Consider the following 14,169-nt stretch of genomic DNA (forward strand, 5'->3'; position numbering starts at 1 on the left):
TTCACTTCATGGATATGCGGCCGGAAAATCTGCAGCAACAATGTGATGCTTTCATGTGTGTGCCATGAAAAATTAATGCAGGTCCAAGGCCATCAGGGGGTATAATCTGGCACTAGCAAGGTTTCTCGTGAAGTATCTGTTAAGTATATACGTCACTTTTGGCCTGAAGAAAAGGAATACATTATTAGCTTGAGGTCGAGTAATTAGCCCTCGTGGGTATGATTGTTTAAACTGTAATGGACTCACTAGCATGTAAGCACTCGACTTACGCAATATCCAACCAAATTCTGCGCTGTGTGGACATTTCCCTCCAAGAAAAAATGCTGCTGGTGCTAGCACTGCTAATATTAGCCACACTCTGCAAACAAATCTGACAATTGACACATATTTTAACTGTACTTAAATTATAATTTCAGTACTGAAAATCAGTTTCAAATGGCCCTACAACATAGTTCTGAGTGAGTCCTGAATGAGGTTTAAGAAGTCCCAGTTTCACTCTGGCTCCCTATTCTCTCCTAGCTTTTGCATGGTAGGACAGTGTGCTTTACATTTTCTCCACAGACTGAGTCTTTTAATATCAATGCAACATTCAGCTTCTGATGGGTGTGCAGAGAGGGACACTGTCATTAATAAACTTCCACAGAGACAGAGAGAACGGAGGCGTGCGTCCAGCTGCAGTCACACCATAAAAATGATCTGAAATAACACAAACACACACTCGCAGATGCAGAGCGGCTGTATTGTGAATCTTCCGGCTGCGTCTCGATGATAACGGTGACTTGTGGGCTAATTGAATTTACAATAAAACTGATTCATAGACACACGCAGGAAGATACACACACACACACACACACACACACACACACACACACACACACACACACACACACACACACACACACACAGACATAAATAGCGAGCAGCTGAATCAATAGATAAGCCGTTGACAGTTAATCAGGCATCTGATTGGACAGTTCACTCAAACCAAAACTCCCTGATTCTCAATGTGAATGTTGCACTTTGCCTCTGATTTGCTGGACACAAAAACACATCTGCTGCTTTTTGTAGAAGTCTGTCAACTCTTTCTTCTATTATTCATTCATCTCTTCTTCTTCACCATCATCCTCTCTTTTGTGTTGGGTATTTTTCAGTGCTTTTTGTCTCTCTGTGAGTCAGTTAGCAAGATTACACAAAAACTTCGGAGCCAAATTTCATGAAACTTCGGGAGGTAGAGCTCTTCCAGTTTGTGTTTGTCTTCCTCGTTCATCCATTTATTTTTTCTTGTCTTTGTTTGATCTCTTTTTAGCCTTCTCCTCTTTGTTTTGATTATTTTTCTTTCCTTTGCATCTTCCTCTTCATCTTTTTTGTGCTTTTATGTACTAAAACCGAGTTCTTTCCTCTCTAAACTTAAGAGCTCTTATGTTTCATTCTTTTTCATCTTCTGATCTTCATGCTTACTCTTTCATTTTCTTCCTATTATCTTCTTTTTTTATTTTTTCTTCATCTTTCGTCATCATCCCATTTTCCCCCTGTGATCATCGTGTTCACTTTGCCCCCCCTTTGTTTTTACTTGTATGTTTCATTTTTGTCTCTTTTAGGAAATAAATCACATTTTTAATAAACAAAAGTTTCAGAATGACTTAAGTAGCCATGTTAAAAACTTTCGATCTCAGTATGTGAATTCATGTTCGTGGTGGTAATCTTACTATAGCGTTCCTATTCACACATGTACATGTGTAGTTGTCATTTTGGAGGAGCATAGATTTGTTTGCATATTCAGGATTGAACCAGCATCTTAAACTTTAAATTTTAAAATCATGTTCAAATGTAAAACCAGAAAGACACTTTTTCTCCATAGCTTCTTCCTTTTTTATTAAGAAATAATATAATTAGAGCTATTGTTGTATTTTCGTATTGACTTATATGTTGCATTGTTTGTTTTTCTGACATTTTCCTTTCCTTTATATTTGTCTCTGCAGTACCCAGCGCTCCTCCACAGAACATCACCTTAGAGGTCGTCCTGTCCAGGGTGAGTTTAAATACCCATATTTTTATTCCCTCTTCTCTCTGCTCAGTACACTGCAACAACATCCACATCATAATCTGCTCCATTCGCGGTGGTATTACCAGTAAAATCCAACGTTATCCCCTTGAACAGACAAACTCTTTCACCTTTTACGATCTGAGCTTACGGACTTTAACATCACTGCCTGACTTTCCAGGTTCTGTCTCCCTTGAAGTGACTGATGGCTGCTTATTCTAACACACATCTAAACAGTGACACAGCCATCAGTCAGCAGTCGCTCTCTAGTGATCTGGCCTCATTTTACTGATTGATGGGATCCTAGAATGTGCATAAATAAATGTCTTTCCGCATTTTTCCCAACTCATTTATGTTTCCTCTGTTGACTGTCCAAGCTGCTCATGTGATTTATGTGTTGAAAAATATTTACATGCTCTAATTCACACACAGTCAATACAGAAATTGACGTTTTATGTCACAAAAAACGAGTGACACCCCCTCTGTGCCCACCAACAGATCAGACAGCTGGTGCAAAGGCTGTAGCCATGAAGGGAAGGAGCTTTTCTAACATCTTTAAACCTGTGAGAGCTACAGTACTGTGCAAAAGTCTTGAATCAGCCTTCATTTCTTGATATTTTCGTAGGAAAATAGTAAATAAGCACAGTGATTTACTGGAATGTGTGCAAAATTAAAAGGAAATATAGTGCACTGCTCAAATAAATGAAGTAACAGTGATCAGAGTTTGGCATCAAGTCAGTAAAACCTCTGAGATATTGATCTGGTCAGTTAAGTAACAGAAGGGGTTGTTAATCACTCTCAACTGCTTTCATTTAAATGAAATTAACAATGGATGCAGTACAGGAACAACAATAAGAAGCTTTGCATTGTTTTGGACTTGGCTAGGGTCAGTGCCACTACTGTGACCAGGTGATAGATGAACCCTGCAGAGATTACACAGGTAGCCCAACTCCTCTAGGATGGTACACCAATACATGTCATTGCTAGAAGGTTTGCCACAATAACAGAAAGCAAACAGAGAAAACACCAACAAACATACCCCCTTATGAGCAGGCGCTTTGGGGACAGCGGGAAGGAAAAACTCCCTTTTAAAGGGAAGAAACCTCCAAGAGCACCAAGCTGAGGAGGTGCAACTATCTGCTGTAAACAAATCTTTAAAGCTAAAAGTAATTTGTAATATTTGAGTGTTGCAATTTGCAAGATCAAAAGTCTTACAATAAATTTGGTCAATCTCAAATTCAAGATTATCCTCTTAGATATGTCCAGACAGCTTCCAGGATGGCTGCTCTGTAGGTTCACTACAGACCTCAAACTTGGACAGATAGTAAACGTCATCTTTGGTTTTAAGCTGGATGCATTTCATGTTGATGATTAATTTTGATGATGAGCAGCTACAGCCAGCAGTTTTGAGTGGAAGCATCAACAGTTTTCAAACCCAAAGGCAGCACGTCAGGTGACGAGCAAAGCTAGGAGAGGGCATGAACCATGAAGACACTGTGAATTAATCCCTGAGTGTGAGTCTGACAACACGTCAGTTCTACTGTTGTTTCTACTGACTTCTACTCTTAAGTCCAGCGGTGTCTTAGGAAAGAACAGTTAGAACAAACAATATGAGCTATGGTATGTTCCAGTGTGCCTCTTGAAAATGCATAGAAAGGCTGTTGTCTTGACTTTGCCTCAGGAGGAGCCCACAGCGTAGGTTTTGAAGAGCTCTTGTTTAAAAGTATACTTCTCAAATATAACAGAAAATGTGTCTGGTAGGAGACACTGGGGGGGAAAAAGCAAAATGTAGCATATTAGCAAGGATCAGCCTTGTTTAAATAAAATTACTCAAATGAAAAAATAACTTGGAAAGCATGTTATTTTTAACAGTAGTCACTGCCTCCATTCATTTTGAGTGGTACTAAATATGATTTTAAACTGAATTAATTCCTGAACTGCATAAAATCAGCAGGAGGTGGCTGGAATGGATGGTGGGCGTACAAAGTACTCAAGTTTTACACCAGCAGCTAGAGTTCACGGGCTGACTGCTGTCTGTGGTTTAATCATCAAAGCATTGGTTCAAGCTTTGATTAAATTTAAATAAACATCTTCAGTCAATGTGCACTTTTATTTATTAAAACACACTACCAACCTTCTGAAACCTTCTTATATTATATTATATTATATTAATGGTTTTTCTGTTTTGCTATTACTTTTCTAGTAATGTTATTATGTTTACTGGTACATCCAATAGAGCTGCCATTACCAACAGGTTGTCCATTAGTATTAGTTGTGTGATATGCTCCCAACATGGCATACAGTAGGATCAGAAAGATCTTTATCTGGTTTACAGAGCAGGTATTAACCAGTTTCAAAATATTAATATTTTACTGTCAGACTGTGAAATACACCAAAAAAAAAAAAAGGTAAAGTTCAATGAATTTTTAATTTATCATTTGTTATAGTTAAGGTGCTGTGATAGTGTTTATAACAATATTATAATAATCTTTGAACAAACTGGATAAGCATTCATTTTTTGACTCAGTGTTGTACAGGAGGATATTTAAATCCTAATGTCTTTCTTAGATTTTGGTACCCAAACCTAAAACCTAAAAGCAAATGCTCCTAAGCACAATATGAACTGCTGTCCCTGGTCAACAAACTTCCACCTTTTCCTGTTCTTGCCCCTCTGACTTCCTGCTGCAGACTTTGCAGCTTTTTAAAAGATTGCAATCTTCTTTCATTGTCCTGTGTGATGGCAGTAACACAAAAAATCTATATTTGAGTATGTTTGTGAAAATGTTTGGCTGTAACACAGTTTCTAAATTATCCCAGGATCTTTTGTCAGTTATGGTTTTCATATGAGATACAATCATGATATTTAACATACAGAAATTCATAGAGATACATCTATGGCTGGGAAGTACTGCCAAATAATATTATCTGACAAGTTTGGCCAGAACCGTAAAATCAACAGCTTAACAATGCTGCAGTTACAACCTCTGTAAAATGTGATAATAAAATATTATTTTACTATAACACCAAAATCCCAAATTACCCAAATGTGTTTTGAAGAGATGATGATAAGCTGAGAAGAAACCTCTGATGCAAAAATCCATTCCAAAGTTTGGTTTAAATTCAGCCCAGCCCACTGAGGTAAACCAAATCAATACCAAAGATAAAGTCAGATTAGTCCAAAGTTCTTGCTTCCCCAGCAGCCAAAAGCACAACAGCTTGGTTACGGCCGCAGGATCCATTTAAGTAGTCCTGGGAAGGTTTTTGCAGTTTCTCCTGCCTTTTCTCTGTTTTTAATACCTTGGTCGGGTATTTGAATGTAGAGAAGTGGTGGAGATGCAAGTTTGAATAAACTCACCACCTTCTTTCACTCTGTTTCATCAGATGTTGTGTGATCAGGTTATTTCATGTTACTCAGAAAGCAGCAGTGGAAAAGAAAATCATGAATGTTTCTGTTGGCTGTGTGAGCGACTTATAATTTATGTCCATACAAATGGAAGTTCAGACAGTCTGTGGAGAGTTGACCTCATTTAGTTTCCGTCCACTTATTTTTCTGCATGTGATTGATATTTCTCTGACGACTGGCTCTTAGGTCAAGGCTGATTGATTGGCGATGTCAGAGGTGTTTGATGGCTGAAAGCCTCAGGATACATGTCTAACAAAGAGCAATGTGGTTGTCTGTTGTTGAAAGATGAATGCCAAACATACTGGAGCTACACCCTGACCTCAACTTGCACTCAGACAAAGAGAAGAACAAAAAACATTTTACATAGGGGCAAGATAATTAGAGATTACTATTACTGTTATCGCTTGTTCTAACAGTATCACTGGAAGCAACAGTGGTACTGAAGAGAAAAGAAAAGTCACATTTCAAGTAAGAGTCTCTGGGTTAGTTGAAAATGTTTTTGCTACCAAATGCTGACTCTCTGGTAAACATTACAAATTTCAGACACATCAGAGGCAATCAAAAAGATCTGCTTAAGCTGATTGTCCTCTAAAAAGATGTTCTCCATGCAGCAGACATTATGAATTTGGTGAAAGTTATGTAAGATGATCATCAGTCAACACCACCAGTGAGAACATCAAATTTATATTGTCAACATAGTGAAGTGCGTATCCTCAGGCACCCCAATATTCTTTCAAAGTCAGATTTTTCTTCTTTTTTTCAGCTTGATGAGATGAGAAAAAGCATCCATGCAGTTGGTGACTAACTGTGTGCACAGTTTGTTTCTGTAGATTTCGGCACTTTCTCTGTGTGTCTTCCTTCATGATACTGAGATCAGGGTTGTGGCCAAACTTTGAAACTTTGAAAGGAAACTCAGTGAAGCGACTGCAGTGTCTGTACAGTAGCTTTTATAAGAGCTGTTTGATTTCTCTAAATAATAACAAAAATCCAAGGTGCATCAATGCTGCCTTTATTAAGGATCAAGGATTTCTTTATCTTTCACAGTTTTTACATTTAGCAGAGATTATGCAACCATCAAGCAAACTTATATAAACAGACAATACATAAAAAAACACTGAGATTTAAAAGTCTGGAATAAAATAACAACATTAAAAATATAGAAAGTTATTTAAAAGATCAGTCAGTCAGTATATACCAAACACATTTTAATTATTTGAATAAATAAACCTTTGATTTTCTCAAAATTATAGCTACATGATTGCTACACACTTTGACAACACACCCCGTTAGCAGAGGGTGTATGTTAGCGTTTTTACAGAAGGAAAGGAAACACGTTGATTCTTTGAATTGCAGCACACACTATGTGATTGTTCATGAAACTAACTGGTTTTAAAAGAATAATTTGAATGTGTCATCTTCTATTTTCTGGTAATTTTGCAATTTTGCAATTTAGCATGTGCTAAAATAAAAACAACCCATTTACTGGAGTGTACAGGAGAGCTTTGTGCTGGTAATCAGAGTGCTGCTGCACAGGTGATGTTTGGTCTGTAGTTTACATGGGTCAAAAAATGTCCACACGATTCACAGGTTCATAGGTCTCCCAGGAGAAAGCTGGATTGCAACTAGACGATTGCAGCTTCACCTGTCAGTGGTTTTAATCCAGCTGATTGGTGTATTTTGCAGTGGACGTTTTAATTCAATCAGCCAACTAACACTCACTATGGGAATGTACAGCGCTTATACTGGCTTTGACCTCATTACTCCCAAGATCAAAACACCAAGCTCAGCACAGCACAGCGCTGCAGGGAGTGGGGAGTGACAGCAGTAATTTGCATGATTGCATTAGATGTTTGCTGAAGTGACAGTATCATATGTAGATGAAGAACCTGCTCAAGTCGACTGCCTGAACTGGTTTGCAGGCTTTGCTTTATTCCGTAGCCCTCCTGCCCAAATCATTTTCACAGGAGGCTCAAAGATGTGAAAGTTGAAGTATACCAGTGACTTAAAAAAGACTTATTCTGCTTATCCTCATTTTCTGTCGCACATATACTGCCTCACTAGGGATGTTCATATTAAGCATGGCCAAAGTTTCAAAGAATGAGGTCAGTGCAAGTGCGAATAAACCCAATGAGCCAGAAGATTCCGTTACAGACAGTTTTTTCTATTATTTTCTCAGCATGATGTCACAGAGAACATATATGCTTATATGGTCATCTTACACAAAAAGTCCCACCCACCTGCTGTTCATATGTCTTCTCAAAGAGGAGATATCAGCCTGAAGAAAGCTGGCCAAAAGAGCAAGAGAAAAGAGTCCAGTGTAAGACAAATAATGATTATCTTAAACAGTGAATGACACAAAGATACTCACGCTAGAAGAGGTGAAGAATAAAAAATGGAAGGGGAGCAGAACAGATCCACTTCAAAGTAAAGAAATGTGAGCTTTAATGATCCTGATGCAACAAAAACATGTTAACTACTTTAAGCTGTATTTGGTTGATCATAAATAAGCATCAACAGAAATGTGTTTCACAGTGAAATATTTAAAAACTTAATATAAATTATAAACTTCTGCAGTGACCAAATCACGTCTTAATTGTGTGTCTCACAAACATACACACACAAACAGCTATCCAGAGTGTGTCTGTGTGTATGTGAGTCCTGCCTCAGTCAGTTTCTCTGCAGCTTGTTGCTGAAGGAAAAAAATGTGAATCTTTCCGCTCTTGTCAAGTTTCTGCTGTCAAACCAACTTTTCAGACAAATCTGACATTTCCTCAACTTTCCTCCAGTCAGTGGAGCGTTACTGTGAGTGTGTGTTGTTGAATGCTTGGCTGAACACACAGCACAGAGTTTACAGTATGTCAGGCTGTGGGGCTTTTACCCAGAATTCTCTGGAGAGTCCATCTAGGGTCACTCTGTGTATATGTATGGCTCTCAGACTGAGGATCAGGAGTGGATTTCGGTAAGAATCAGCTCATACTACAAACTTTTAGCTCCTCTGTTGGTCCAAAATTTCCTCAAAAAAGGTTCCTGCTGAAGCAGTTTAACCTCCTAGTGAGTCTCCACAGGAATCAGATATGTTAGTCTGGAGACTTTGGAGACTTGTCTAAATATTAATTAAAGGAAATAGCAGTGAGGAGTCCATCTGAGCTCAATACAAGATGTTAATTTAACTTTTTAGGGCATGAAATTGGGTTTTTCAGAGTTAATTATGAAATTTCACTTCTTAATTTTGACAGTTGACAAGACAAGAATGTTAACATCCTCGTTGGGGAGTTGCATAAGGCCTCTTGATTTCCTTCCACATGTATTCTTATATAAACTCTTAAATGTGGTCACACACGAATTTATCCAAAAGTCTAAAAATCTGTCATATTTCCACAAAAACCTGGAAATAATCAGTAAAAATTTTAAGATTCAGAAACATTTAAAAACAAAAGAATCTGTCATGTGAAGTCAATGAGAAATATTTACGGTATTTAGACTGAGGCAAATCAATGACTGTGGCAACCTTTACATCTTTGTACTAAAGGACAGATTTGTTGTAGTCATATCTTTGTATTAATGCTTCAGGTGATACTCGTCTGGATTTGATTGACTCATCAGAGGCTTGTTCTACTAAATCAGCCTGCAGCTATTACTGTGTTAATGTTAGAAATGTGAAATGTGATGAAAAAGTTCTGAGAATGAGCTTAAATCCCAAACTCTTCTCACATTAAAATATGGCAGATATCTCATTCATGATCATTTTCTGATTACATCTGGACTGTTTTCAGCACAACTGCTGCTTTTAAATTTCTCCCTGGAAGTCCTCTTACTTTGTTCCTTTGTCCCCGTGCCTCTATGATCGGTGCTGGGTCTCCTCCAGTGTGTCAAAAACAGTGATTCTTCAGCTTAATTTTCAGTTTTCAAGAAGTCGACAGAGTTGCAGGGAATCAAACAGAATGATTATTGGGTGGTGAGCAAAGATTGTGACGGACTGCTTTCAGATTTAGAAACTGTGGATGCTTCAACTGCTAAAAAACTGTGTGGTCTTGTGGCTGGGTCACACATTGTGTAAATAGCACTGCAACCTCCTCACGACTAGGAAAAATATGGTGACTGATTGCAAAAAGCTGCAAGGGAGGCCCGTTGTGTCTGAACAGCTTTGCAAAAAATTACTGTGTAATTTCTAAATAAAGGCAGATTGTCAACATGTTTCACTCAGTCTGCGTCAGTCTACTGATGAGCGACTTGACTCAGCTGTTTGCCTTCTGGATATATTCCTACATAGAAGCAAGGTGTTATTTTGCAGTTAAATTGTTTCTGTTTCTAGAGACTGCAAAAGACTTGCAACAGATGGAAGCAGATTTGTAATTTTTATAGATTTATCAGATTGTACATGAATGCCAAAACATAATGCAATAAAACTGATTTGACAATAGCAACTGACTGCAAGTGGTCACAGTCTTGGTTTCTGACTTTAAAGAACACTAGAGAACGCAAAAGCGTTGCGTATGGTCACAACAATTTTTTTTGCCTGAGGATAGCTGTCTTCCCTAGTGAGGCTGTGGCATTAGCCAGAGACCCAGCGCTAAATTACCACTGAATATGTTAACCAAGAAATCCTGGTCGATTTTATCTCATAAGTCTGTGGTGATGGCTAAGTTTAAGTGGTTGGAAAAGAAATTCAAAAGACATGTCTGAGAAAATGACCTGGAAGGATCGACTGTCCACATTATGTTAAGGCTTGTTTGTTTCTTGTGGGTGTTCCTGAAACTTTTTGTTCACACCTCAAATGGCTGATTAAGCTCAATTCTGATATCAGAAGCAAAAGTGTCAGAAGTTAAATAGTTATTCTGAACAAAAAAGTCTTTTTTATAGCAAATAATGGCTTAACTGAAATTTCTAAAGCAGGCAGACAAAAGTGAGAAGAATCAGAAGATCAAGCTTTGTTCACTGGGAAAGAGAAAAACACATTCACCACAGATACAGATTTTAATAAATAGAGAAAAATTAACAAAGACTTCGTTCGGCTTGTATTCTAGAATTGTAGTTCAGAAATGCCAGCAGACCACAAGTGGATGATGGAAAAAAGCTTTTCTTATCTAAGACGGTTTGTGATGGTAACAAAAGTAAGAATGTAAGAAGACAGATACAAGAGAGAGAATCATATTCATTCTAGTAAATCCCTGAACACGAAATTTTTCTATTTAAGTTCTTAACTGTGCCATCCATGAATGGCAGCATAGTGGTGGAGTAATTGGCACCAAAACCTCATAGAAAAAAGTTCCTGGCTTCATATCCACTGGCTGGTTGGGGCCTTTCTGCAGGTTCTCCTGATATCTGCAGCACTTGGTCCTCCTGCTTACTCCCACAGTCCAAAGATGATTGGTGTTAAGCTGAAGGGCTAACTTATATAGGGTGATTTTATGTGGAGAGGCTGTAGGTGTGAATGTGAATAGTCTTGTGTTAGCCCTGTGATATACTGACATGTCCAGGGTGTACCTCGACTATTGCGCTATGGCAGCTAGGATAGGTGCCAGCACCCCAGTCTCCACCTTCACCCACCCACAAAGGTGGCGCTAGCAGGAACTAAGTTAGCAGCAGCACATGTAGCATGAAAAGACTATGTGACTGAAACCCACACAGTTGTTGTTACATTAATACCCTGAGATTAGGTTTCAATTAGATGTCTGTGATAGTTTTTTTTTTTCAAAGAATTGATTATTATTTCAATCAAGTTCCCCCCCAAAGACAGCTATTGTACCAATATGTTACTACAGAAAACAATCCCTTCTGTGTTTTCATGCAATTCCAGACTCTTTAGATCATGCCTCTGCTGGGATCACACCATCTGTTGTTGTTTCAAAAGATACTTCTTTATGAGTCAGATGCCTCCCTGATGACACTGCGTGATAGAATTGAAACAATAGTGCTTAAAGCTTTTGCACAGTTCTCTATATATTATGGATGGCATAGCTCCTCGTGGTGTCTCTATTTCATTTTTTTTTTTTTTTTACCTTTTTTTTTTAGTCAACTTCAACAACGTTTGGCTCTTGTCAGAGCAGCTGGGTTTCAGGCACAATTCAAAATTGCTTTTAAACCTTAAATCTGGAGGAGGTCTGTAATGGAAAATCACAGCAGTTTCTTTTTTGACCATAACAAGTATAAAAGTTCTCCTTCAAACTGAAACACAAAAGACCACGTAGAATGATTCAGTTAATTAAAATAATTTACATATCAGACCTCGTCTCAAACTTAACTCTTGACTGTTGTTGCCAGGGGAAAATATCCTTCGGGGCCTTTGATGCAGCGGTTTAACTGAATTTTGTTTTTGACATCGTGACATCATACACCTTGGAGTTATTTCAGGAGCGTTTTGATCCATGAAGTACTGCTGACCGTGACCTTTACAAAGAAGCTCAAATTTTAAAACTTTCCACCATTTTGAATTTAGACAATGTTAAGGTTCAAAAATATAGGGAAGGACACACAGGAGGAATGCAAGTAACCACACTGGTCCAAAGGGTAAAGACGATGATTTTAATGAAATGACACGCGTGGGAGAATGAGCGGACTCCGTAAGCAGACAGCCCCACAATCTCATCCTCCTAACATCAAAATACAGTTTTATATGCATCAGAGTATATTTAGTGACGCCCCCTCATTGCGTCATCACATACATCAGCTTCAAAACCACAAATGTTCTATTTGACAACTTAAGGCACAATTAAAAAGTACACTGGCTTCCATCTTCTCCCCGGTGGTTTCCCGTAAGCCAGCTCAGCTCTCGCATCGTGCATCTACTGCTTCATCAGTCAACTCTCACCTACACCCTAACAGTGTGTGTGTGTGTGTGTGTGTCTGTGCGTGTTACGCGTGCGGGCGGCGTGCATGCTGTGTACTGCGTACGTGTCATGACCTCTCACTATTTGTCTGTCTGTGCGTGCACAGAGTGTGCATCTGCTCTCTGCACCTTAGTTGACCTCAACTTAGGCAACCAACCAGGCTCAGGCCATCCTGTGTGTAATGATCTTAACTTCTATGTAAAATGTATAAACTCATTATACAAACTCAGACTCTGGTTTTGGTTTCACTTTTGCAAAGCCTGCAACTTCAAAAGCCTATAACTTCCTGTCTCATCTTGGAGTTACTCTTTCACCCTGCAGTCTGCATAAACATTAACATTAACATTAACATCCACAGTTTAAAGTGGTTCTTTTACTGGACCTGTAATAAAACTAATATGATACCAATATGTTTGAACATCTGAATGCATCTAGGAAAGCAACATCACTATTAACACTGAAATGTTAATGATGATTATAAAAAATAGCAGCAACTAATAGCAGGACAATATTTCTATTCCTGACACTCCCTCTCTTGGTGACCCTTAAAAGGGTCACCATACACTATAACATTACTCTGACCCTCTCTAGCAATGCCCGCTCCCCCTAAGAACACTCCATGGGTAAAGTCAGGTTCGTCCTTGGTCCCTCTCTCGTGGAATCTCTCCTCCTGTAAAGGATAGAAAACACTTTCTCCCTACTTTATTCAAACCTGATTCCAGCTAATATTACTCAAAACATGAACCTAATTTTGTATTTGGTTTTTTGACTTTTATTTTTATATCTCATTCAACCGTACTCAGCATTTGTAAAACTCTCAAAGCACTGCTTGCACGTCTCTGCAGGCTTCCTGTTGGTTCCTTATCTGATCACCCACATCCTGTACACATAACTGTCGCTGCTGCAAGTTCCTCTCACCTAAAGTCACCTATCACAAGAAAAATCCTAAACACTTATTCTACTAAAGGATCAAAGGAAAACAACCACTTTAATCAACTAAGTTTAAGCATACAATCAATTACTCCTAAATAACTTTCATCAAAGCTAAAAGCTCCCTAGGAACAACTTCTGTGTGTTGACACTAACTTCATTGTAACACTCACAGTTCCTGTGTTATAACCTGTTTTAATATATCATTTTATTTCAGTTTACTACTCTTAATGTAATGGTACATTCTAATTATATTTTATCAGTCATTATAACACACTGACTTAAATTCATTTCCTGGTGACAAAACTCAACCCTCACCCTGCCGGTACACTATATCCTCACTATTAAATTCAAATATCACTCATTGTCTCAACAGAAATATGTCCCCACAGCTTCTGTACAAATACAATTGCACACACACTTTTTTCCATTGCCATTGTACTATAAGTCATTTCTTATTCACATAGAGAACTTTAATCAATCATCCAGAAGGTAAAAAGACAAATTCTAGTTATGGTTTTATTGATTTATTGGAAAACCTTTATCTGCTCATTTACTTATTTAGCTTTGAGTCGTTCTCCCAGTCACAAACTCCTGTTAACGGTACTTTAGAAAAAAGTACTAACAGCAAGCAGTTGTACAATTTAATATGTAATTCTCTATTTTTTCTTTGGTGAACACAAAGACTAATAGGATTGTAGATCTTTAATTTCACATAATTTATTTAGAAGTGTTGTCAAGTCAGTCAAACTTTATTAGAGCCTCTTAATGCGTGTTTTGTTTGTGTTTCGACCAGCGTGGAATTACCAAAAATAGAGAGCATACCCTAACATATGAAACAGGAAAATACCGCTGTGTAATCCATTTATATTCAAGAAAGTAACTGTATTCTGAATACCACCTTTTAAAAAGGTAACTGTAACAGAATACAGTTACTCATATTTTGGATTTTAAATACGTACGGTACT

At 38.1% G+C, this 14,169-nt stretch overlaps 1 protein-coding gene across 1 annotated transcript in view; it reads left to right on the forward strand.

Moving 5' to 3' along the window:
* The window catches only part of dcc (DCC netrin 1 receptor), a 339,659-nt gene that overhangs the window by 210,780 nt on the left and 114,710 nt on the right, over window positions 1-14,169 (forward strand). Inside the window, exon 12 of the mRNA XM_039615624.1 lies at window positions 1,980-2,029. Coding sequence (XP_039471558.1) covers window positions 1,980-2,029 — 50 coding nt within the window. The remainder of the gene's footprint in view (window positions 1-1,979; window positions 2,030-14,169) is intronic.

Source organism: Oreochromis aureus, linkage group 7 (genome assembly GCF_013358895.1).
Source record: "Oreochromis aureus strain Israel breed Guangdong linkage group 7, ZZ_aureus, whole genome shotgun sequence".
In the NCBI taxonomy this organism is placed as follows: Eukaryota; Metazoa; Chordata; class Actinopteri; order Cichliformes; family Cichlidae; genus Oreochromis; species Oreochromis aureus.